The sequence below is a fragment of the Centrocercus urophasianus genome, unplaced genomic scaffold (assembly GCF_019232065.1).
Source record: "Centrocercus urophasianus isolate 14NV4802_14NV808 unplaced genomic scaffold, USGS_Curo_1.0 seq_20, whole genome shotgun sequence".
Lineage (NCBI taxonomy): Eukaryota > Metazoa > Chordata > Aves > Galliformes > Phasianidae > Centrocercus > Centrocercus urophasianus.
This window is the reverse complement of record NW_024884756.1, coordinates 20,726,962-20,751,762: the sequence shown is the minus strand read 5'-3', so window position 1 is coordinate 20,751,762 and position 24,801 is coordinate 20,726,962. Positions and strand designations below refer to the sequence as shown.

At 33.4% G+C, this 24,801-nt stretch overlaps 1 protein-coding gene across 1 annotated transcript in view; it reads right to left on the bottom strand.

The window, feature by feature from the left end:
* Window positions 1–24,801, bottom strand: part of KCNH7 (potassium voltage-gated channel subfamily H member 7) — a 209,223-nt gene that overhangs the window by 36,828 nt on the left and 147,594 nt on the right. The window contains exons 6-8 of the mRNA XM_042822631.1: window positions 22,943–23,157; window positions 4,841–5,266; window positions 238–637 (exon numbers count right to left, since the gene is read on the bottom strand). Coding sequence (XP_042678565.1) covers window positions 238–637; window positions 4,841–5,266; window positions 22,943–23,157 — 1,041 coding nt within the window. The remainder of the gene's footprint in view (window positions 1–237; window positions 638–4,840; window positions 5,267–22,942; window positions 23,158–24,801) is intronic.

Below are 24,801 nucleotides of genomic sequence, written 5' to 3'. Positions count from 1 at the left end.
GACCTTAAAAAACTGTAGGTTTTGTCTAATATCCATTTTAATTTGGTCCAGTATCACCTAAGAAACAGATTCCTCAAAATTCCTTAAACTACGTTGTCACAACACATTTTCACATAAAACCACTTATTTCTTTATGAAATTGCTGCGTTATTATAATCTTATTAGCTTAGATTTTAAGTCATTTATTCAAACACCAAGGGGAAAAATATCCAAAAACAATAAGGTAAAAGTACTTACAGCCAATCAACATGACACAGATGGAAAAGATTTTCTCTGAGTTGGTGTTTGGAGAAACATTTCCAAATCCTACACTTGTCAGACTGCTGAATGTAAAATAAAGTGCTGTAACGTATTTGTCCTTGATGGATGGTCCAGAACTTGCATCACTCTTATTGTAGTGTTTTCCTAATTGCTCTCCTAAAGAATCCAGCCAGCCAATCTTATGAGCCAAGTAAGGTCTTTCTACATTTCCAATGGCATACCAAATACAAGCAAGCCAGTGTGCAATTAGTGCAAATATGCACATAAGGAGCATCAGAACTGCAGCACCGTATTCTGAATATCTGTCCAATTTCCGTGCTACCCTCACCAAACGCAGCAGTCTAGCTGTCTTCAGAAGACCTATTAATGTTGTTGTCTGTAAAAATAAAAGATATAAACAGAAAATGATTTAATTTTTTTTTGTTAGCAAATTTACTCTTAGATAGCACGAATAAAGCAGAAGAGATTTCATTATGTTTGGGAAGTAAGCAGCAGAGTAAACCTTTCAAATGCAATCCTGATTTTATTTTGTTTAAACTATCAAATTTATCAGTGAAGAAAATAATAAGTAGTGTATATTTTAAATGAAGATATATTGACCATTGTCATTATATGCTGAGTACTCTTTCATTTTGATTATTATTCTTGATCTGCTATGTGTGATAATGAAAGATGCCAAAAACGAAGAAACTGGCAGCTGAATTAAAATCCACTGATTGTTTAAAAAGGAAGTAGAAATAATCTCTTGACACCACAACCTTTCTTCTATACATTTTCTTACCAAGTATGAACCCTGAAAACTTTTTTGGCTGCTGGGAAATATTAACAAGTAAAATCAACTTTTAACTGTCTATGTTTCTGAGTAAACAAGCAAGAGGTTAATGGACAGTAAAGCTGGGTAACCAATCAGGGAGAATTTCTATTATAAAGGCTATTTCATTGATTGTGACCTCAATAGTCTGAGAAACCATGTATCCTTCCAAAAACTAGTCCTAAATTAAGCTTCAGTGTGCAAATGCTGCCATTAGGGAAAATTTTTGTAAGTTAGATCACTAACTATAATTCCTCAGTGACAAGAATAAATTTTAGAAAAGCTAGCATTTGTTCTAGTGGTGTAATGGTGAAACCATTTCATTGCTGATGTAGTCATATCCTGACAACTATGTAAGATTCAACATTTTCTTCCACTGCACTGTAAAAATATATGTAAGTAGACGGTGAATCCCAAGTCTGTCAACAATTTTTCACATTATCCTTAAGACTTGCTAATATTATGCATCCTCAGTGTCAAACTTATGCTTAGATACTGCATCCATGTGAGCTCTGGAGTATACCTGATACATACTATGCAAGTAAACTCCAAGTATTAAGGGTGAAATCAGCAGAAGGGAGCTAGATAAGTTATTATAAAAATATACATTATATTATATATATATATATAATTACAAATAGATTAATATTATAGTTTATTTTGAATCTATATACCTAAAAATAGAAATATTTAGCAGCATTTCACTTATACATGGACATTATCTGCGTGTGTTTTAAGGAGCTGTGCCACTGCAGCTATTAGTTATTCAAAATCTGAACCATATCTCTCTGATGAGCACCATGATTAAAAATAAAGTTTCAAAATAATAGAAACCAAGAAGTCTATTTACCCTTTTTTTTTATTATTAATCTTCCATAGTGTTGGACATATTACTTAATATTTAAAGCACACATACACAGAAAGGCAAACATTTACTACCAACCATAATCATTTTAAGAGTCTTTTTAAACAAAAACATTTTAAATTATATTAGTTCCTAAGTTCAGAAATTGGAAAGTAAACTGTCATAACCTGTTGCTTGCCGATGGCTGACAAAGTATAGCTCAAATGGAAGCATTCAGATACTGCTGCATGTACTATTTGAATTATTGTCTTCTGCCCTTTCTAGACTCAGTTTGATATCAAGGTGTTTCAAAGCTGGGTGAGCACACACAGAGCTCTCTTAGGAGCTTATGTTGTTTAATAAAGAGAGAGTTCAATACAATTGTTCATAGGGGATCTTTTCTGAAGAATTTCCAAGTAACAAAAAATAGCTTTTTCATAAAAGAGATAACTCTCATGACTGAAAAAAAAATCTATTAAATGAAAAAGTCTTCATTCTAACAGTTTCACATTTTCTTCCTCTCACTAAACTCTCAAAAGGGATTACTGTGGAAATGTTACAATTAGCAGCATAGGAAGGAAAACTACAGTACATAGCAGCTTAACAAAAGTGACTGGCATGTTCAATATCATGAATAAAAGAGAGAATTCATTATGGCATGATTAACTGTTCATAATGTCTGTATTATGAATGTCTGTATTACTGGTTAGGTAAACAAACTTTTTCCTGATAACTGTTCAATTACTTATTACTTACCACTGTAATATGGAAAAACTCATTACATGGTCCAATAATTTATATCCCAAATTCCATGTTTTGATGTTTGTGTACTGATTTGCAGGAATGCACTTATTTGCTATTAACCTTTGATTTTATCTTATATTAAAAACTGTCCATTTGAACTTCAGCATTTAGCACTGTATTGCTAAAGATTTCTGTAACAAGGGAGGTGTAGAGAATGATGCTCAGGGTGAAATCCAATAAGCACTCCTTCACTGAATTTTGGAATTTGTCCCCAATGTTGTTCCACATTTCTCTTCACTGAACATAATTTTCGGCCGCAATGAGTGCTTACTGATCAGAAGAAGACGACTGTTCTTGCAAGGGAATGATATGGTCCAAGTACTGTCAAAATATTTGTCTTTTATGTGTGCATGTCATCAAAACTGCAGAAAAAAAATCCTGGAAGACTGAGATCTACCACTCATAGTAAAAGCAAAAGGTGAACAAAGTTTCTCTTGAATCTCTGAGCATTTTAGTCTGATATGTACAGAAAAGTTCTCTACTGGTAAGAGAATTATTAATGCATTCTCTGTTGGTTTTTTTTTATTACTTTTTCCTCTTACTGCATTCATTTAACAAAATTTATTTCCACTGCATGCTATTACACTATGTATCTCCAGATTACTCTGGAGAGCAATTTTACCTTGAATGTGTATGCTCATGTTTAAATCAGTAGGAATATCACTATTGATTGGACTGTTATTATTTAATTTCCATGTCTGCTGAATTAGATCATTTTATTCAGAAGTACAAGAAAACTTTTTCATTTTATAAATTTTGAGAAAATGAAGAAAAGCACAACTAATATTCATTGCACTTCTGATTTTTTGTAGGACTTAAAGATCTCACAGGACTCTATGTACTTCCACGTATGCACTAGCTGTTTTACACTGACTCTTAAATATGTAGGTTCAAATGTCACTTGTGAGGATAGATAGTGCATGTTCATAATTCAGTTCAAACTTCTGAGGCAGATATAAAAATACTTATTGTTTCAAATGGTTTTAATAAAAATGAATTTAAAAATTAAAAAGTTTTTGACTTATCTATATCATGACATAGAGGAATGAAATCAAATTTCATTATAAGATTGCTGATTAATTCAGTGGTTTAACTTTCCTCAGTTAATGAAGTGTATACATGCTCAATAAACATTTTTCTCCCTTATATCAGTAATGTGCAAAACTGTTTCTTTAAGAAATGGATGTCTGCTCTTTGAAAAGAGACAGTCATATTTTGCTGGGTTTGCTGTTGTTTTTTTCCCTGTATTCTATACATCACAATAAGAAATAAACACAACTCTCTACCCGTCAGTTCAGTTTTCATCAAAATATATGTTACAACTTTAGATCTTCTTAAATTTAAAAAAAAATTCTTTGGAAGAAGGCAGAATTAGGTCAGGCTACCAGAATGCAACGTATGCTTTACGTGCACCTTCGGGCCATTTTCAGATGCATATATTGAGCACTTTATTAACTCATTCTACAGATCGAATGAAGTCATTAGCCACATTAGACTGCCAGTCTGTTAGAGTGTCATCTGGCAAGATTCACCCCAAATCTTCTTTTGGTAGTCCATGTTCTTGGTAAAATAAACAACCACCTGATGTTTTTGTAAATTGTTATCAAATAACACTTCATAGTACTTCACATAGTTTACACTTCATCTGATCTGTTTTACACAAACTAGACATCTGATCTAAAGATTTTGAATAGAGATCATTCATTTTACTGTGTTAATACCAACACAACATTTAGATTCTTTATGGATAGTTTTTACAAAGCAAGAACCAAATCAAAGGAGCAGAAATTCTAAAATAAAAGCATTAGAAAAAATCCTTCATACATTATATTTATTTCATTATTTGTAGTGGTAATACCAAATATGGATTAATTGAAAAACATTAGTTGAATTATTCAACTTTTTCTCCTGTGAATTAAATACATTGACAGGACAACGTTCCTTGACACAGACAATATTCTGAACTACTTTACTAAGAATGATTTAATTTTATCTTTAGTTTAAAAGAAGGAACTACTAAAAAGCTTACTAAATGATTAGTAAACACATTTTTGGATATACAGATTATTGTAGTAAAGTCAAAACTTCAGATTTAAGATTTCTCATTTACTAAAGCTTACCTCTTCAGAGCCAGAGCCAAAAATCAGCAGGTCAAAAGGTATTGCAGCAACCATGTCAATTAGGAACCAGCCTTTGAAGTAGTGAATTGCTATTTTTGCTGGGTCACTTACCACTTCTTCATTCTGGTTTACATATGTTGTTCTGAAGTTGATTAGAATGTCAATGATAAACATAATATCCACAATTAAGTCTACAACATTCAGTGGGCTGCAAGAATATCCGCACTCTCTTCTCTTCCGTTCCTCACTATCATTCAGAAGGAAGGCAGCAGAATAAGGGGTGAATATGGCGGTGTATATTACCAGCAACAAAATAAGCCAGTCCCAGACAGCTTTAAAAGGACTATAGTGCAATATAGTAAACTTGTTGATGCGAGGTGTTTGGAGTTTATACTCCGGTAGAACATCAGCCCCTAAGGACAGAACCTAGAATAAGAAATATACCATGTCAATAATTCATAACATTTACCACACCCAATAAATTAATTGACAGTTTTACACAGTAGGTTGATTCTTGTTCCCTGCATCACCCACTAAGTGCTATACCTGGGCCATAAAATCTAAAATCTGCATAATTAAAGATGCCATCAAATTCCTTTATTCACCATGACCATGTTCACGGCCAGTAACGCACTTTTCTTGCTGTGGTGTAGTGTTTTCTCCCAAAGCAAGCCTATTACCGTTGGCTTAAATTCACTCCAAAAGAGCCCACACTCATTACAAAATTATTAGCAAACAAATTGAAGTTAAAGATCTATGAGCATCCTTGAGCTATCTCCACTTTCATGCATGGACGTTCTTATTCAGTCTATAGTTATAGGACAGCTAGAAGTGTAACAAAGGTATTCCACAGAAGTATTGCCTTTTGCTTCACTTCAACTTTCATCATCAATGTCTAAAGCTTTTTATCATCCCTTTGCAAGTGTAGATTTGTTATCTGTTGTTATTTGTTTTCTAAGTTGGATTGCAATTTTATTTGGAAATTATGTTTGTACAGATTGCTTGATTTATTGGCTCTTGAAGTTGAAATGCTTGCTTTGTTGGAAAGAACAAGCACAGAGTGGACACAAGATAAAACAAATTTCCTTTGGCTACTACTCCAGTCTGACTGAAGTCTGACATGAAGAAATAAAACCTTTAAGGATAAGAAGGTAAGCTATGAGGTTGTAGGTTTTTTTTTGTTTGTTTTTCCTCTACTCAGTGCTTGGCCTACTTACACAAACTGTCAGCAATGATGCTAATTATTGCTTCCTGTGCTGAAAGAACTATCCTAATCCTATGGGACTCAAATCACCACTTAATTTTACACAGACCAATGAGCAAACATTTGACAGTGACAACCTCCAGTTACTATGCATTTGATTAAGTGATAATTCAAGAAATTATATGCCCATTTTTCACCAGTTACTTCTACTTATTTCTTCTCCCCCAGCTAATTAAAAATGATGTTTACAAAAATCAGACCTTTCAAAAGTAACAAAAATGAATAAAAATGCTGAAATGAAATTATGACTGGAAGGAGAAATGCAGTGTCAGCAACACTTTCTGCTTTTGTTTAGCAGTAAGTAGCTTGGGATTAGAGACTTCAATTTGCACAAGATTGAGGAATTTCATGCTCCTTGAACATAATCTTGTAAAATTATAAGGGTCAGCACATTCTATTTAGCTTTCCAATAGCAAGTGTTTTATAAACCTTAGATCCCATCCTTAGCAATCCCAGTGGCACTTACTCAGTGAAGTTCTACCCTGAAAATGTTGTGAGAATGCCAGGGTTAATAACAACTCTTCTCATTTTAGCTGTAAACAAAGAAATGATTAAGCCATTCAAAAGATTATACAGTATCTTCAAGAAGCCATTAAGTACCATGTTGAAGTGATGGTAGAGATTACTCTTTTTTTTTTTTTAATCTTGTAACTAGAACTTGCACTTATGTAGCGGTATTTTGTTTTTCTTTTTTCTACACATTAAACACACTGGCAGACACCTACCTGAAAAGGAGGTATTGCTTAATCTCATAAGCAGACTTAATACTTTTAGTACTTTTACATACCACCACCCTATATGTAGCAAGTTAGTTATAAAATTGATATGCGTCCTCCTGCTGGGTTTTCAAATCACAAAGGAGACAAACTAGAGAAGAGCAATAAAGTTTACTTCTCTTGTAGTTTGAAAATTCTAGCTAGTTAGCTTCATTTCAAAGCACTGTATAATGTACATTGAACTTACTCTCCAGAAACTTGGCTCCTATTCTCATTCAAGTTATATTTCTAGACTGGTTTAGATTGAGGTAAATAGAAAAATGGAGCACTTTTAAAAAAAAAAGCAGGCAAAAAGAGGGAACAGAAATATAATAGTGATCACAACAGAAACTTTTTCATTATGGCTTCTTAGACACAACAGAAGAGGCTAAATGATGGTTGTGAATTTCATGTTTATAACGCGGTGTAGAACTTTGTTTCTACATTGCTTACTTACATGCAATGGAAAGTAAATACAAACACTCATTATGTAATGACTTATATACTGGATTGAGAGAAAAGATGGGACTTTCTCAAACAAAAAACTCAGTTACACATACGAAAAAGAGAAGACATTACTGGGTTTCTTGTTATTTTCTGACTGAACATGAGATGAATTTGTCATTTTGCTTTTGTGTGACATCCTTGCGAGCACTGGATACTGGTGTTGGCCAATCTACATTGATCTTGCACTACATCGTGTTCAAAAGAGCCTGTTTTGTATAGTGATTCTTGATGAAGTATCAAGGAGCCTAAATGGGTCAATTGCAGTACAGCACACTGTCAATAACTGCTTTGTGCAGGGAAGCCTTGTTACAGGCTCTGCAGTATCATGTGAAGCAAGAATATTTCACACTTCTCAGGGAAATACTTGATTTTTCTCTTTTCAATTTCCTAATAAAAGAGAATACGCAGGTAAAACATTAGGCAAAATATTAGATGATGTGAGAATTATAGTCTAGTCTCTGCCACTGACTTTCTGAATGATGTTGGGCAAGTTGACATTTAGCCTCTCTGACTTCTGACAGTGGAGAGAATATTTATCTACTAAACTGAAAGCATCTTGAAAGAGATAATCAGCATAAATCGTTTACAGAAGTTATTATATAGCGGCAATGATTTATAATTCTTCTAAATTTAGCTTATCTTTTTATTTTTAATATTAATTTGCACAAATATTTGTTCTTCCCTCTTTTTAACTTTGATATTACAACCTAATGGAGATATTGCTCAGTTTATTTTTATTTTCTGTATGAAACATTTTGTTTTTATTATGTATTATGCAAACAGCACTGTGTCAAGAGACAGTGAGAAGCCAGCATTGCTCTGTATCACACAGAAGAGAATTGTCTTCTGAGACACTTCCAATCTGAACTTAAAGAATGCAAATGCTGACAGTAAAAACCAAAGAACTAGAAACTAAATAAAGGCACATAATACAGATTAAATAAATCATAACAGAAGTAATAAATAATAATCCATTACAAATTGTTAAAGAAATGCTTCTGTCAAACCATTCTGCAGAAATGCAGTGTGGTTTCCTAGGTATCAAAGCATCACCTGTGAGGAAGCATAATGAAGTGTTATCATATGACTTTTCAAACAACTGTAGCACTACATAAAGCCCATGAATGTGGAAACCAGGAAGGATGCCTGATGCTTTCAAGACAAACTGAACTCTGTGGGCATAATTTGACAGCATAGGTCAGAAGCTATATGAATTTTATTCAGAAAGCATTGGACCTTTAGCACTTTCGTTAAGAAATCACAGTATTTTTGTGCTGTGCATTTCCAAACTGACAGCAGAGACATGATTGCAGTACACTTGCACAATGTACATTGCACAAGCAATACAGAGCACATCTGCAGACTAGGTAAAACCTCTCATCATAGAGCTAATACACATCTGGAAAATATGATCAGAGGGGGCAATGGTTCCAGGTAACAAAATAAAAGATACACAGGGGAACAAAAATACAAGAAAATGGAAGTTATAAAATAGAGGTATACAGAGATATATGTGGAAGGTTGATGAGCACAAAGCTTAATATATTAGCTTTTCAGAAAGATAATTTCCTATGTCTAAGGACAAATTATGTCTGAAATGAACTGTTAAATTTACATATTTAACATTATGTAGATCTATTCAGTACTAGATACTGTTATGTTACTATTACTTTTGCCACAGATAAAGTGAAACTTCACTAACAAGGTTATATCTTATATAGCACCTCTTATTTTAACAAACTTCATAGTCCTACATTACTTGAAAACTTTAATATGTTTAATATTTATCCCTCTGATAAAATACCATTCGTGAAACTATGGAAGATAGTATCAGTCCACGCTGATATGAAATAAAATGTTAAAATAGTTTGTTTCTAGGAAACACAATATAAAATGAAAATATATATGTATTTTGCCAATAACTCACTGAACTCAGTCCATTGTGAGGTATACAGCTCTGACCAAAGAATGGACGATGTTCCTGCATCTTTAAATCAGGGAATCTGTAGCAAATCTATCAAATGTTAAGTTCAAGTATGCTGAGATTTTAATATTATTATTCTGCAAAAAAAACTGAAGCCACTTCAAAATTCTCCACTGTAGGAAGCATATTAAAGATATAAAATATCTTATATCTTGGTATAGCCAACATGTAACATTTACACAAAAATGTAAAAAACCTGATAATAGAACCAAAATAATTCTATTATTTGCACTATCTTTGCTACTTAAAAATAAGGGAAAGAACTGAGAAAAATTTGGGACTTTTCAGATCTTCTAATCCAAACAGCAATTCAAGGTTGAAATAGAAAGCCAAAATAACACACTCACTGAGTGTAACAAGATAACTGCAGTAATGGAATATAAAACACTCTTTCTTAAAGAACAAATAAAGAGGTATCATAAGAAAATATTTTTCTTATTGTTATAGAAGGCTCCTACAGGTTATTTGATCAAATAAATCTCAATGTCCTATAAGTAATTTCACAGAAAATGGAAATCTGTTTGGATTAAACAATATTTTCAGTGGTTTGTGACTATAAAATTTAGTAGCATCTCCTTCAAGTAAAGCTACTCTTCCTGTTTGCTCTGATGCAGTTCATGGTGCAGAATGAATGTTACCACTGCAATCCAAAAACTCCAACCTTAAGTACAATCCCTTCCTTTAACATATAGCTTTGAGCTCATGTTTATATGAGCACACTTTACACGAACTCATTTTCCAGAAAATTGGAAAACAAAACAAAGAAATAAGAAAAAATAATGGAGCATATAAAAACAAAGCCAATAAAGCCCCAATAAAAAAACCACTTTTTATCATGACCATAAACCTTAAATTTGAATGACATTACAGTTCAAAAAATAAAGCAGTATTATTTCAGCTCCAGAAGAGGGTATGATTACACATTGGATATTTTATCAGGTTTGTGGAACTCTCTTTTAATGTAACCTCAGCTGGCTCTCAGTTCTCTTGTGTAACAGTTCTACTGAAGCTACTAAGCTATAACTAGCAAGGGCATCTTTACTCTTTTCTTCCCTATTCATAAAATTATCATGAGATTTCTACAAATTGGACATCATGAAGAGATCTTTGAATCTAAAAAGACCTAAAAATAAACGTTACACAAACATTATTGAGCAAAGGGAAATTAAATCAACATGTGCTTGCTGATGACAGGCATCATCTAATTCCCCATAAGATTCTTACAGTCTTTCATATTTCAGTTTTCTGAATGATTGTCTCCCTTGATACTGACATGAACAACTAATAAGATTATGCCATTAATGAAAGAAATTTGAAGAGCTTTTCATTTGAAGTGAAATCCAGCTTTATATTCTACTTTCCCACATCTGTATTAAAAGACATTTTAGTATATTCTTCAAGGATATCTATTAAAGAACATCTTAATCAAGAAACACTGATAATGGGAAATGTTAATTTTCTTCCTGTTTTAATGGAACTTAAATTTAAGTGAACTTGTCTCTTTTAAATGTTTTAAAATCTTATAGCATGGTACTTAGGATATAATGTTGATATTTACCATTCTCTATGAAACAGTTTGAAGCATACCTGTGAGGTATTATCATAGAATGTTTAATGGCCGCATATTTTTAAAGTTAAGCTTTTGTTAAGCAATATCTGGTGCACTGTGAAAATATGGGTTGTCCTTGCTTGCCCTACCATTCCCATTTGAGAACTTCAGTTACAAGAGGTAATAAATCTTCCTAATTTAAACAATGGACTCAATGTTGGTAATTTTTTTTTTTTTTTGCCGTTAGAAATAGCACAATAGTTTTGTTTTGTTTTTTAGACTACGCCCACATATTCTGCAAGAGTAAGCGTAATTTTAGGTAGGCATTGAAGTGCCAAATTAATGTCTGAAAAAACTCACAGCTTATTTAAGTTTTGAGACATTTTGTTTCAGAAGTCAGATTGTTTTTAAACGCTACTAAATTAAGCCTTTCGAGTTAACAAAAGGCAGACTTTTTCTGAAAAGTTTTTTGGATATTCAGTAAATCAATATGTGGCTGGATTTGCAGTTTCAGAGACAATGAGATAATAGGAAAGAAGTAAAAATGGGTAAGTTTTGATGGTCCTTGGAATCTATCTGATCTGGTGTTAGAAATTTTCATAATAAATTCCAAGCAATTTCAGAGAAGTTGAAATTTAATACTGTTTATTATTGTTAAAATTTAAGAAAATGAAAAATTTTAACTGAATTATAATTCTAATTATCATAAGATTGCTATTTTGATTTTGGAAAATTAAAAAAGAATTGCAACTGACATCATCATAGACAGCTCTTGAGCACCTGTGAGTGTAATACTGTTGCTTTCACCATTCAATTTTCACCAATTAAATTGTTCTGTCCGCCTTAGGTAGTTTAGTTCAGTTACATATTTATAGCATTTCCAATTACAAGTGTAGGTGAATATTTTCTGCCTACATAGGAATTCGCTGCCTGCACCTGCCTTCTGGTTCTCTAATTCCTCTAATTTTTCCAGCACTTTTATGTTTGCAACATATGCAGCTGTAGCTGCAAGCCTTATCAAATGGAAGGCTACTTCAAAATATATATATTTCGATAGATGAGTTCCTCCAAGCAGGAAGTGCTTTTCCAATCCTTGCTAAGAATGCTTTTAGGAAACAACATTGAACAAGTAATAGAATGCCAAAACGATTTTACATGGTTCTTCGCCAATGATCCAAAGGTTCAACGTCAATGACATTGCAATAACCACTTGTATTTGAGCTAAATTTGGAAGATTTTTAAGATGTTTTTAAAGAATGAAACAAATATATAGATTAGGATGCATAATTATAAAGGGGGGTTGATACATACCAATGCGCAGGAACTACAGAAAAGCTTTCACAACATCTTTGTGTATCCAAAAATTGTATTTTACAGTTTTTAGAAGTATGAAATGATCTCTCCATACAGCTTTCTCCTCTGCTTTTCACATTTTCTACACAAGACTGTCATTAAAATATATTTCATTATACTTATGAGCATGGTGTTTAGATTTTTAAATAATATTTTATGGCATGTCATCTAAAATATGTGATAAAACAGATCAAATTTAAGATCTGATCCCATGCCTGAAGCCCACATCCATGCAATGTATGTATCCACTACTGACATGACTTAGCTGTGTACAGCAAAACTGGATTGGTGCCTTGCGATTACAGCACCTGTACTGGAAAACTGCCAGGTCCTCACTAGTGCTTATTTTATAGAGACGTACTGGTATCCACAAAGACTGACATCCCTAGAATATAATTGCAGGTCTGAGATCTCAGCTGATACAGCAATGCAACACAAAGAGAGAGGCCATGTCATTATCAAGTAAGTTGACTATTATGCGAAGAGAATCTCCAAACTGTTCTGACTCTTAAAGATTCACAAAGATTCCCCACAAAATGTGTTCCAGTTAGTCTCTATTTGATAAGGTAGCATTCTTCCTGAATAAGTACTTTCAAATCCTACTGGAAATTTGAGAGAACTGGGACATCTTGGGAGTACTGAGTGTTTGATGGAATTAATATACTTGTAGATGTTGCTGACAAAGAAAACTACTTCACTGAACTTGAACATATATAATAATTTAGAAAACTCACTACCTTTAACTTGTCATTCATTTTCTCAAATATAGATATTAAAAGAGAGGAAGTATTTTTATAGTTCATTTTCTATCCATTATTTTCCATGAAGAATTAAGAAATGGCTTTAAGATATTAAACTTCAGAGGCTCTTCCTGCCACTTGGTATTCAATTACCAGGTGGGTAGTGCATCATCAGTGCAACACAGAAATACGTAGATTTTGAGTATGCTTTACTGATACTTAAATAATTGTGATTTGCAGATTACAAAAGGAGTTATTGGCAGCTATTTTTTTTTTTTTTTTTTTAACCAACATTGATGCCTGAGTATGTATTAAAAGTTGTGTAAGGCTCTTCATGAATTCTCCAAGAAGTGAAGTAGTATTATTACACAAGATCGAAAATACACCACTTCAAAATGCTAAAGAGTTTGTGAACTGTTCATTGCTCTTTTGGCAAAATATCCAGCAAGTTGTGAACAAGCATTTATATGTCTGAACAAGTAAACATTAGGGGTCATATATTTTAAAAAGGCTTAAATTACTGTGATTTTTAGACACCTAAAATATTTTTTCTCCTGTTAGCTCGCGGTATGACATTGAAACAAAGCAGATTTTGTGCCTGTGCTTTATCGTCCCTCAATATATTTCAGAAAAAAAAAAAATGTACCTTCATATAGTTGCCAAGCATTTCAATTCAGTTAAAAAAGAGCACAAATGCTGTAAGAGAATATCTGAAGTGCATGTAATAAAGATGAAGCAGGTACAAGCTCTACTTTTGTTCTGTGATCCCAGTATTGGTTAACATAACATTTAGGATCAGAGTATAAAGGGAGAAAAGATCTCTATTCTTAGATGCATATTTAAATTTAAACTTTGTTTTTATGCTAAATTATTTGGTCCACAATCAAAAAATAAGCAAACTTCAGTTTCTAGAAAATTCGCATTTAGTAATTAGATCTTCTACTGTTTAAAAAGTCAAAAGGTTAAAAAGTTGACTTCAACTGAAACTGAACTGGTGGCTTGGGAAAAGCTTCATTCAGAAATTCAGTCTTTCTCCCTCATGACTCTCTGGTATTTATGATGAATGAACAAACGCCAGCATCACTCATTTTAAGAAGATATTTTGTCTTACCATTCTGCCCAAGTCTCAATTTTCACAACATTTCTAGTTTTTACTACATTATCTATACCAAATTTTGTCAAGAAATTCCCTACCAAAATGTAGCTGGCCATGATAAATTGAATGCGACCATACAAATCATATCTTGGTAGCAAAACCAACCCATAAAAGAACAACCCCAATTTCTAGACCAATCCATTTAATTCATACTGTTTATACAGTGAAAGTAGCAGAGCAGTCACAGGAAAAAAGCCATGAAGAACCTCTCAGATAAACATGCCTTTCCTCCACCAGTAGCTGGATGTTAAGTTAGACTTTTTTTTTTTTTTTTTTTGCTTTTCCAATATAAAAATATGTTTTGGTTTTAGGAAATACGGAATGACACACTAGGAGGAGGATACATTCTGCTGCTCTAACAAAACTATTGTGTTAGGATGACACCAGAGATTCAAAAGTAACTAGAACTACCCCATTTACATAATGCTAAATTAAGCTCATGTTCGGGAGAGCATAAGATTTAACCAAGGACATACTGGAATCTTTTTGGTAGGTTATCACATGCATGGTTTAAAGTATAAACCGGAATAAAAAAATGTCTTGAAGCCTGGCTGTAAGATTGACTGTTCCCAATATTTTTTGTTTTCCAGATGCATTGTCAAATTTACCACAGTGTTTAAACTGCAGAATGGATGACTCACTTTTTCAGTTTCCTTAGCTTGCTCAGTACCATACACATAAAAAAGAAAGAAAAAAGCATAGCTTATCTGAAAATAATCACCCTTTATGTGACTTGTATTTTAAGCTTTGCTTGAAAATCTGGAAGGAAGCTGCAGTCAGCATGTTATTCTAACAAAATTTGTCAAAACAAGTTAGCTGGCCTCTAGCAAGTTCTACAAGATGACCATGAGCCCCAGGCACTGATTTCTTGCTCAATTCCAAGCCCAGCAACTAACATCATTAGAGACTAAGCTGCAGCAAAAGGTATTTCCTTCAGTTAAATCTTTCATTGTTATCCCACCTACAAACCCAATAAAACTAAACTTTTCTGAACAGAACAAAATGGTACAAATGTAAGACTGTGACATGCAGTAGCTCTTTTGTTTCAAAGGAAAGTAGGTTTCTTCATAATTAATAGAATTCATTTAGAAAGGGAAATATATTCAAAGAAGACGGATACTTAGATTAGAAGAAAATGCAAAGCTGTGAAAAGCTGTGTTTCCCATTTACTATTAGAAGTATTCCAAACAGGCTATGCATGGAGATGTATATACCTGTTCATGCCAGTTTCCAAGTTATTAAATAAAAAGTTTTTACTTTAATTTTGATATTTGAAAAGACACTGCATTAGTGTAAAATATGCATTTTTTGAATAAAAGTTTATACTTGAAAATACACAAATCACCTTAAAGAGAATCTTACCATGTGTTTCAGTGCAGGATTTATTTAGCCTTTCAGAAAAAGACAACTCTAATTCAAGTCTATGCTGGTATTGTGAAGAAAAAACTGCATGTTTTCTAAACACTATGAATATTAACTAGACATTCATAAAATCAGCTTCACTTACATTTGTATTTTTTAAGTACAGTACAGTTCCACACAAAGTGTAGATGGCCTGATTAAGGCACTTTTACTAAAAGTCATCTAGAGATTTATATCTCTAGATAGATTTTTATATTAGTGAGTAAAATCTTCACTAATTTCATTTCTTAGCATCACCTATATCATTCATAAAGCTCAGTAAATGCATTGCAACTGCATATGATCACACTGATTAGCACGCTACTTAATCAGAACGATTTCATAAAATATTTGGAACCCTACGACCTTCATTTTTCTTATTTATACACATGGTTGCAGATTTTTCCTTTGCTCTGACTTTATTAATATTTAAAGATAATTTAAAGAGTGTTCCTCACTTTTTTTAAAAAGCATTATTTCTGAACTGTTATAGGTATCCACTTTCTCTATTGGTTCTGTTACCAGTGACAAGCTGAAAGCATTATCCAAGTTTTAGCATATGACAGATTACAGATGAGAAGCATGACCTTATTTATTTTGAGGTCATTGAAAATTCATCACACACATTGTGCTGATTGGGCTGAATGGTATTTATTTTTTCTTACTTTTTCTAATCTAAAGATAAAAATTCCAAGCACTAACAAACCCTAAACAGACACTGTTTTCCAGATTTCAACACGTGAACACCAACCAATCCATACTCTTTTCTCATACTGGAGACAAAAGAAGAACACCTTTTCTACTGTTTTTCCCTTATATGTTTAAGATCACATGGTTTCAGCAGTAGAAGATAACTGCCCTGTAATTATAACCAGATTTACCATCACCTATCTGCAAATTGCCAGAATGTTCAGTTTATTCATCAGTTTCTTTTGTCAGTCATGTGTGGGAACATAACTGTTTCCTTGAATGTTATCTTTCAAATTATCTACCAATATTTCAGTTCGTCTTTGAACCAGTATTACACTAAAAGGGAAATATGTCGCTAGCAAAAAAATGGTATTAAATTGTTAGCTGCATTTGCGAGGTGTCTGGCACCAGAAAAGAGTTGAGAACCCAAGGCTGTTTAAGGTTAGAGCACTCAGAGTCCTGAGTCTGAGATCCCAGTGCTCAAGGTTATTTCTAAGAATTTTAACAGTCTAAGATTTTTTTTAACAGGCAAAATTATCTGGAAATACAACTCAGGACTACCTCTAAATGTTAGCTACACAAGCAGTGTTCCTTGTAAAATGCCAGCTTTTTCTGGTCCTTGAAATCCACAGTTTTCTGCCTTCTTTCCTCCCTCTTTCCACACATCAGTTGCTATTGCTGTCTATCACTCGGTGATTTTCTCTGGGAATATATATGCTTATTCAGCCTAAACATAGAAAGTGTTTCCTGAATTGAGTCAGTATAGTAACCACTTAACTCTGGCCTAATTGAAGTTATTTCTGTTTCTTGTAGGAGGCTGGTTTGGATGGCCTCTAGAGGTCTCTTCCACACTACATTTTTGTACAGTTCTAAGGTTACGTAAAAGACTGACTTGTTTCATAGCTGTCTTATAGCAGCAGTAACTGCATACTTAAAAGCATATTTCAGGCAGTGCATGCCAGGTGGATCAGAGGACTCTACCACTTTGCTGGATCTCATTGGGTCTTGTCAGAAGATAAGCAGAGGCCTGACTTCTTGCAGTTCACAATGGGTGCCAAAACTCTTGGTTTTCATGGATTAAGTTGCCAAGTTTAAAAATTTCCAAGGTCAATACATCATGGAATGTTTCTCTGTTCTGGAGAAATGAGGTTTGCCAAAATTCTGTCTACATCTTGTTTTTCAGTCTTATTTACTTATTTCTTACATACCTCCACACACTCATTCTATTCAGAATCAGCTACAGTACAGTCTGAAAACCTGTACCTATTTTCTCTCATACACAAGCATCAAAAAGAAGAATATTGATCTTGAAAAAAAAAATCACTATTTATAAAAACAAAAAACATATAACCCATTCCACATTAGCATCACAGAACAGATCTAGTATTTGGCTCAAGGCCAAACAACAAAGAGCTCATACAAAATACTGATTACTTGAAATTATTAATTCATAAAGATACTGAATACCTTTTCTTGACAGCAAAATCAGGCATTCCCTTTCTCAGAAGGGTAGATCTTAGGGGAATGACTAGGACTAATTAAGGATTATTCCAGGTTACATACTTCAAAGCAGCTGGGCTTTCTGACTGCTCCATTTCCAGGATATGTTGTGAAATCTTCTCAAAACACTATTGGTTTTGATGTCTTAGCCTATTCAGGTAATACATGGGGCTTTAGTGGAAACAATCACCTTCAAAGAATGTATTATCATTCACAATTGCTGTAAATCTGTAATTAGCTGGCCATTTTTTACTTAATTCAATAGCAGTTGCTTCAATAAAAATGTTTTCTAGTTTTCTAAATTGTGTAAAATGTTTTCTAATTTTTTCTAAAATTTATCAAAACGAGGGCTTTATTTTCTGTTTCTATGCACTATGTATAACTTCTTGTTCTAATACAAAAGAGTTTATTCTTGAAGTTTGGTGACATCTTTGATAGATATGAATTACTACACCACACTGGGGTATGTTGATTTTGTCATCACAGTAACATTCTGATTTTTTTTTTTTCAGCTGTGCCTTCTAAATGACAATTTATTCTAAAACTACAAGGTCCATCTCTTCTTGTGTGATCCACCATATACTGAGAGCTCCACTTTAAGAAAAGCTGTGAGCATCCAGCATGTCTGCAAATCAGAACAGTCTTACAGTCAACTGTGTATCTAATTAAGGTACAAATCATTTGGATCAACCATGTAAAAAATTAGGAGGAATATATTTCAGGTGGGAGGATGGTTTTGAAAAATGGTATCTACAAAAATTTGAAGATTATGGCTCTACTTTCCTATAACTCAGTTATTGTGTCAAATCATAAAAAATAGATATATATTGGTACACTTTCAACCAGAACAGACTGCTTAACTTCTGGGTACCAATAATCTGTCTTAGCATTAATGATCAGGGCCCACAAAACAGTCTTGCTTAAATAACACAATTAAAGGATCTGTAACTTACATGGTTTTTAACTGTAAATTGCTTGTTGCCACTGTTGGTATGTGGATATTCAGGAATTCTTTCTTCTCTGAGAAGAATTATGGATACAGACTAACAATCTTCATGCCATTCTCAGTCCATTCACAACAGATTTCTCAACTTTGGAGCCACATATCAGCATGAACTGAATGAGTAATAGGACTTAAAGTTTAAAAAAGAAGCTAAAATTGCTTACTGTTGGTTCCCTACATGCTATAATTTAGAGGCAAGAGTCCCCTTTACAAACTCATCAAAAATGTTAAGACATAGATGTCAATTTTTTTTTTTTGCCCCACTGATTTCTTCAATAAAAAGTCTATTTTCTGTGCCTCTGGGAAGACTTGTCTCTTTCTAGCGATCACTGTCAGAACCTCATCTAAACCTGTCAGTGCAAAAAAGTTCAGAAATTGGATTGCCTGCCTGAACAGACCATCAAGAAGTGAGTCATGAAAAAAAAGTAAGTTCTAGAAGATAGCCTAGCTTAGCATTTCCGGAAATTCTAATGTGAAACATCGAAAAAAGTTTTCAGTAAAGTGGAAGGGAAATGTAACTAATTTTAGTGACAGATATCTACACTGAGACATGAAGCCAATTATTCAATAATGGCTATGTGGAAGCTATTGCTGAGCTATTCATATAAGTCAATGTTATGCAGAAATGATGGTTCTATGCATTACACAGGGAGTTTTAGTCAGCTAAACCAAAGGACATTCTAGACATTACGAAGAGATTAAAACTGCAGTTACTATATGGCTTGCAGTGAATGAAGTATGTGACAGAAATGTTACTGCTAGCTATATGGTGCCTCAGTCTTAATGTCTACATAATGTCCTGAATACTCCTCATAAGTAGTAAAATTTGAAGGGTCCTGACAACAGAATTTACAACCTAGCTCTTTTCAATTAGATTTACTTATCACATTACTTAAAATGTATGATATGGAGAATTTTATTTATTTATTAAGCAATTCTACAATGAAATCTCATTTTCTCCATCTATTTTTAACTCAAGATCAACCACTATCTCACAGCTTCAGTTCCTTTTGAAAGTCTTTTCTAATTTTTTTTTTTCTGGTCCTAATTTATTACAATAAAATCTCAATTGCTAAACCATGTCTCCTCCTTAAGTGCTTTGTCAAAATGTATCCATCCCTCTAAACAGAATGACCACCATTACTGTTTCTTGCGCAAGCAGCTGCGTGCTATCTGCTCCTTCTTGGCTACCTTTTCTTCTTAAATTCCTTCTCTAAATTGTGAATATGATTGAAATAATACATTCCAGTACTTACTTATTGAAATAAATAATTCCAGTTATCTCTGGAAAGGAAACTCATTTTTGAATCGTAAGATACTGAGACTTGGTTTGCTATTACTTGAGACATTACAGAGAATCCAGAGCGCAGTGATACAACCATGAGGCTCAGTGATACATCAATGTGGTACCAGAGTGCATATGTTTGTATTTTAATTGCAGACAGTGAAAGAAATCACAGTAGTAAAAATGTCAGGTCACAGCAGCAAGAATGAATTTCCCTGCAAAGCTGAGGAAAGAAGAGGGTGAAAAACAGCATAGAATGGTGGCATATGTGACCAGACATGCAGTTCCATGTCGCTCAGTTCTGCAATCACAGAAAAGCACATCATATTATCTATTCCTTTACTACATTTCTCAAGCTCTGTCTAAAGATATTTGGAATTCCTGCTGTAACTTTTATTGGAAGACTATTTTTAAATCTCTCTGCTCTGATTGAAGTTGACCTTTTAACTTAGCATGGCCATTTTACAGTCATTTGCTTTTTTTTTTATACTGACCTATAGATTCAATTGGTCACAATGTCCTCTGTGGATTTCTGATGCTGCTTCACAGATTTACATATCAGATGACTGTGCCAACATGATACATAGTGGAAATCAAATTTAATTTTAAATGTACTTATCAGTGTTCCTGGAAGTTTTAGATGAATTGGAATTTTTATAATATAAACTTAACAATATGACATTGTTTTGAGAATAAACAGATTTTTTCCCCATAACAGTTTCACTATTAGATATAAACTTGGCAGTACGGCACGAATCATCCAGTCAGAATTTTGAAATAACCAATAAAGCTTGACTCATGCTTACATAACTTTTAAAAATTAGTCTTTGTAATGTAATTTGACTTTTTGCTATATTATCTTTGAAGAGATTTCTATGCATAACTGCAATGAATAATTAAAAACATATCAAAATGGATCTGGAAGAGATTAAATCTTTCACAACTAATCAGTGGAGAAAGTACAATGGTTGTTGGTTCACGTTGGCTATCACAGACAAAATATATGAAAGATAAAAATCCAATTACATTTTAGGCACTAACTGATCTCAAGATAAAACTGATAGAGCTTCTATCTCTGTTTCTCTAGGAGGGTGTACAATACATTCATTGTTGTATCTGTCACAGGGAGTAGAAGAATCTATCAAGCATAGAAGCAATGTAGACAATATGCAGTCTGGTTTGGGGAAGGCTGGTTAGTAGTAAGTTGAAAGATATTTTAGGCAAAATTTTTCAGATGGAATTTCTACCTGTATTCTAATATAAAGCACCTCTAACCTTCTTCAGTCCGTGAGTGGATGGACTCTCAAGGGATGACCCCGTGCTTACAGAGACTTCTGGATAAAGAATGTTGCATCTCACCATTTTTTAAGGGACCTTCCATACTGGTAGCCTGTCATAGAATCATTAAAGTTGGAAAAGATCTTTAAGATCATCTAGTCCAGCCACCATCCCATCACCACCGAGGCCACTGTCCTTGCTAATCTTCGCTAATCAATAGTTATTCTTCTAATAACTATTGGCTCCTTTGTTTGCCTAAAGAATAAAAGTTTACTCCTGCAAACTACTATCTGGAAATGAACAGTAGTACATGTATGTTTTTCTCTGTACCTCAGAAAGCTAACAGATTGAAAAATTCATAAAATGGTGAATAGTATACTGCTTTACTGTGAAGATCTTTGCACAAACTAACAACTGAACACTAGATTCCACAGAGTTTGTTTCTGTAGGTCCAGGACAGCCAGTCACAACATAATGTATTTATGTGAATATTATACTTTAATGAGATCATTTGAGACTGCGGTTTCATACTGCAGTTTCCTTAATAAACATAGCTGTAAAATGCACAGTGTACGTATATGTGTAAACAGTATTCAGGTTGTTTGCACACAAAAAAAAACAGTATACTGGTCCTTATCCTCACTAACGGACAAGGACAAAAAGGCAGAAAAGAACTCCTCATCCGTCTCACATTTCTTATCAGGATCATATGCAATCCCTTTCTTTACATGGGTGGGCTAGCACACTGAGATATCCCTGCTCAAGAAACACTGACTTAGAAATGTAAAATCTTTCCAGTTGTGTATTGTGATCATGAATTCTAACCTTCTGCACAAGAAGCAGGTGTAGAAATGGCACAATTCAGTATGCTAGACTTTAAACTTATCTATTGATATGCATCAGCACAAACCTATCTTGCTAAATTAAATGTTCATCAAAAAAACATTATCTTGAATTGTTTTCATATTTGGTTGTGTGCCTCATTCCCAAGGATGACATAAGGTACCTGCTCTCATTTTGTCAACCTTTTTGATGTACTCATATGGAAAAGCTGCCCACAGGAAAAAGCATTATTATTATATTATACTGTATATAAAATATTTTTATTATATATTGTATAATATTTAAAATATATAGTATTTATTATTATATTATATGTATTAAATATATTTTATTATATTACATTATTATTAAAAAACAAAGACCAGGTGCAGAAATTACAAGACAAAACTATGATATGCACATCAGTAGCACAGACAAAATTTGTTATCATATTGCATCTTACACTAATCAATGATCCACAAAATTAAGAAAGAAGAATTAAACCAATAGTTTTTGCTAGCATGAATCACAGAAATTAATAGACTTCCTTACTTAGCACAGCTTTTCCCAATTGAAAACTAGATAGCTAAAACCTTTGAATTGTTTATTCTATTCAGAGCATAATATCTCTGTAGCAGATTTTAAGCAGAATCATCAAATACCGTAAACTACCTTGAGAAAATAAATTACAGATGAAGTAAGTCAAACCTTCCAAGGAAATCCAAACTATTTGTGAAAAAGGTAGAGAGACCTAGAACACCTGTAATCAACTTTGTAAAACTGAAAATTAACTCAAATAATGAGTAGTACCTTACCTGGGTAACCTTCTCTGTTACATTGTGCGTTCGATCTTTCACCTTAGGTGCAATAATTGCTTTCTCCGAAGAAGGAGAAGATGAAGATTTTTTTTCATTTTTGATATCTGAAAAGTTCAGAGTGAGTTGAGGAATTCTGTTGATTGTGCTGTACTTGTTGAGATTTGAATCCGATGTGGATCCCAACAGACTTGATTTGATATGATTAAAAGGCCCTGAAAAATCAGATAACTTACTTAGTCTTTGAGAAATACACTGAAGTAAATTAACATTGTACAATTAATGAATATTAAGATGTCATAATTCCAAAATAAATAAGAGAGTTAGGCAAAACAGACTATGACAACAAAAAGAAAACAGAAAGAAAGCTTACCCATATCCTGGGCTTGCTTACAATACTCCAGCAGAGTGGATCTCCAGAAAAGACCCTTCACCCCCATAGCCAGCTCTTAAATGGGTCTAGGAGGGGTGGAGCCAGTCTCCACCCCTTCCAGCAGCACAGGTGAATTGCCTTCACCTGTGCTCCTGTGGCTGACTCATTGCTGACCTCAGGTGATCAATCAGAAGTTCAGGCCATGACTCAGCAGTTCCCATAGACTCATTAATGTTTAAATGGATATATTAGAAGTAGCTACTTGCTATTAGTAAAATTATCCACATCTTAACAATAATTTTACCAATAATCAGAATCCATTTTGTTATTGGGTGTAAGTATATGGTTTCCTTTACTTAAAGCCTCCAATATTCTTTACAAAGTCTGTGGAATACAAAAGGCATACCAGGTCTATGCTTAGTTGTTTTCATTTTAACAGGTATGCTCTACGGTTATTCTGGCTGAGTATAAATACTATGTTCTCATATTGTTTATAAAAGCAGAAATAGGACATGCAATTCTATTAGTGTCTGAACTGAGTAAAGGCTCTGTTATCATACCTGTTAGTTAGTAACTAGTTAGTTTGTTCAAAAATGCCTTCTGGCAAACCGAAAAATGGACTGGATTGTGTATTTAATCAATTTAATATTAACCTATGTCTAACATTGTCTTTAAAGACTAATTTTGAAGAGTAACAAACTCACAAAATGTGTTGGCTTAGCTGTCATGTACAAAAAAAATATTGAAAATAATAGGGATAACCACATGCAGAATATTAATTGAGTATTTAATACACAATCATCCTGCATTACTTTAATGAGTCATTTTAAATAAAAAGTTTGAAGTATCACACCTCATGAGGTACATATCCATCATAATTATTCTTTTAAATATTGGACTTAACTGTTTCTACAAGTAAACGGTATGACTGATCAGCAAAATTATTTTGCACTGTTATGATAGATTTGGTCTAGAAACCAAAAATATTCAATAGAAGTGAAGTTTGATTTCGAGAATAAGACTGGAAAAGAGAAATCTACAGATGTATAGACAACAAGAAGCAGTTGTGTATTTAACTAGAAGTCCTGATCTTGCTGTCAGTAAAATAAAATGTGGGATTTAAGGGCTTTTTTCATATCTGCATGAGAATCTTACTATGTCCTAATAGTGTTACTGACAATGAGCATGAATTTTGTGGTTTATCTTTTACTTTTTCTTTTCTTTTTAATTCCTTGGAGGAAAACAAGAACTGGTGTTACAATTCATAACCAGCCTGTAAGACAGAATAAGGCTATATGACAAGCCTGAGTAAACAGGGGATGGGCTGTATTTGCAATGTGTGAATGAGTAAATTCAGAGCAAACAGCTGCCTGGAGCATGATGGGGGTAAATTTAGGTGCTGCTGAATTCTATAACTTGATCTCTCAAGATTTTACTTGGGACTCAGAGCCCAAAGCTGTTTTGTGATGGTCAATACTTTTATCTT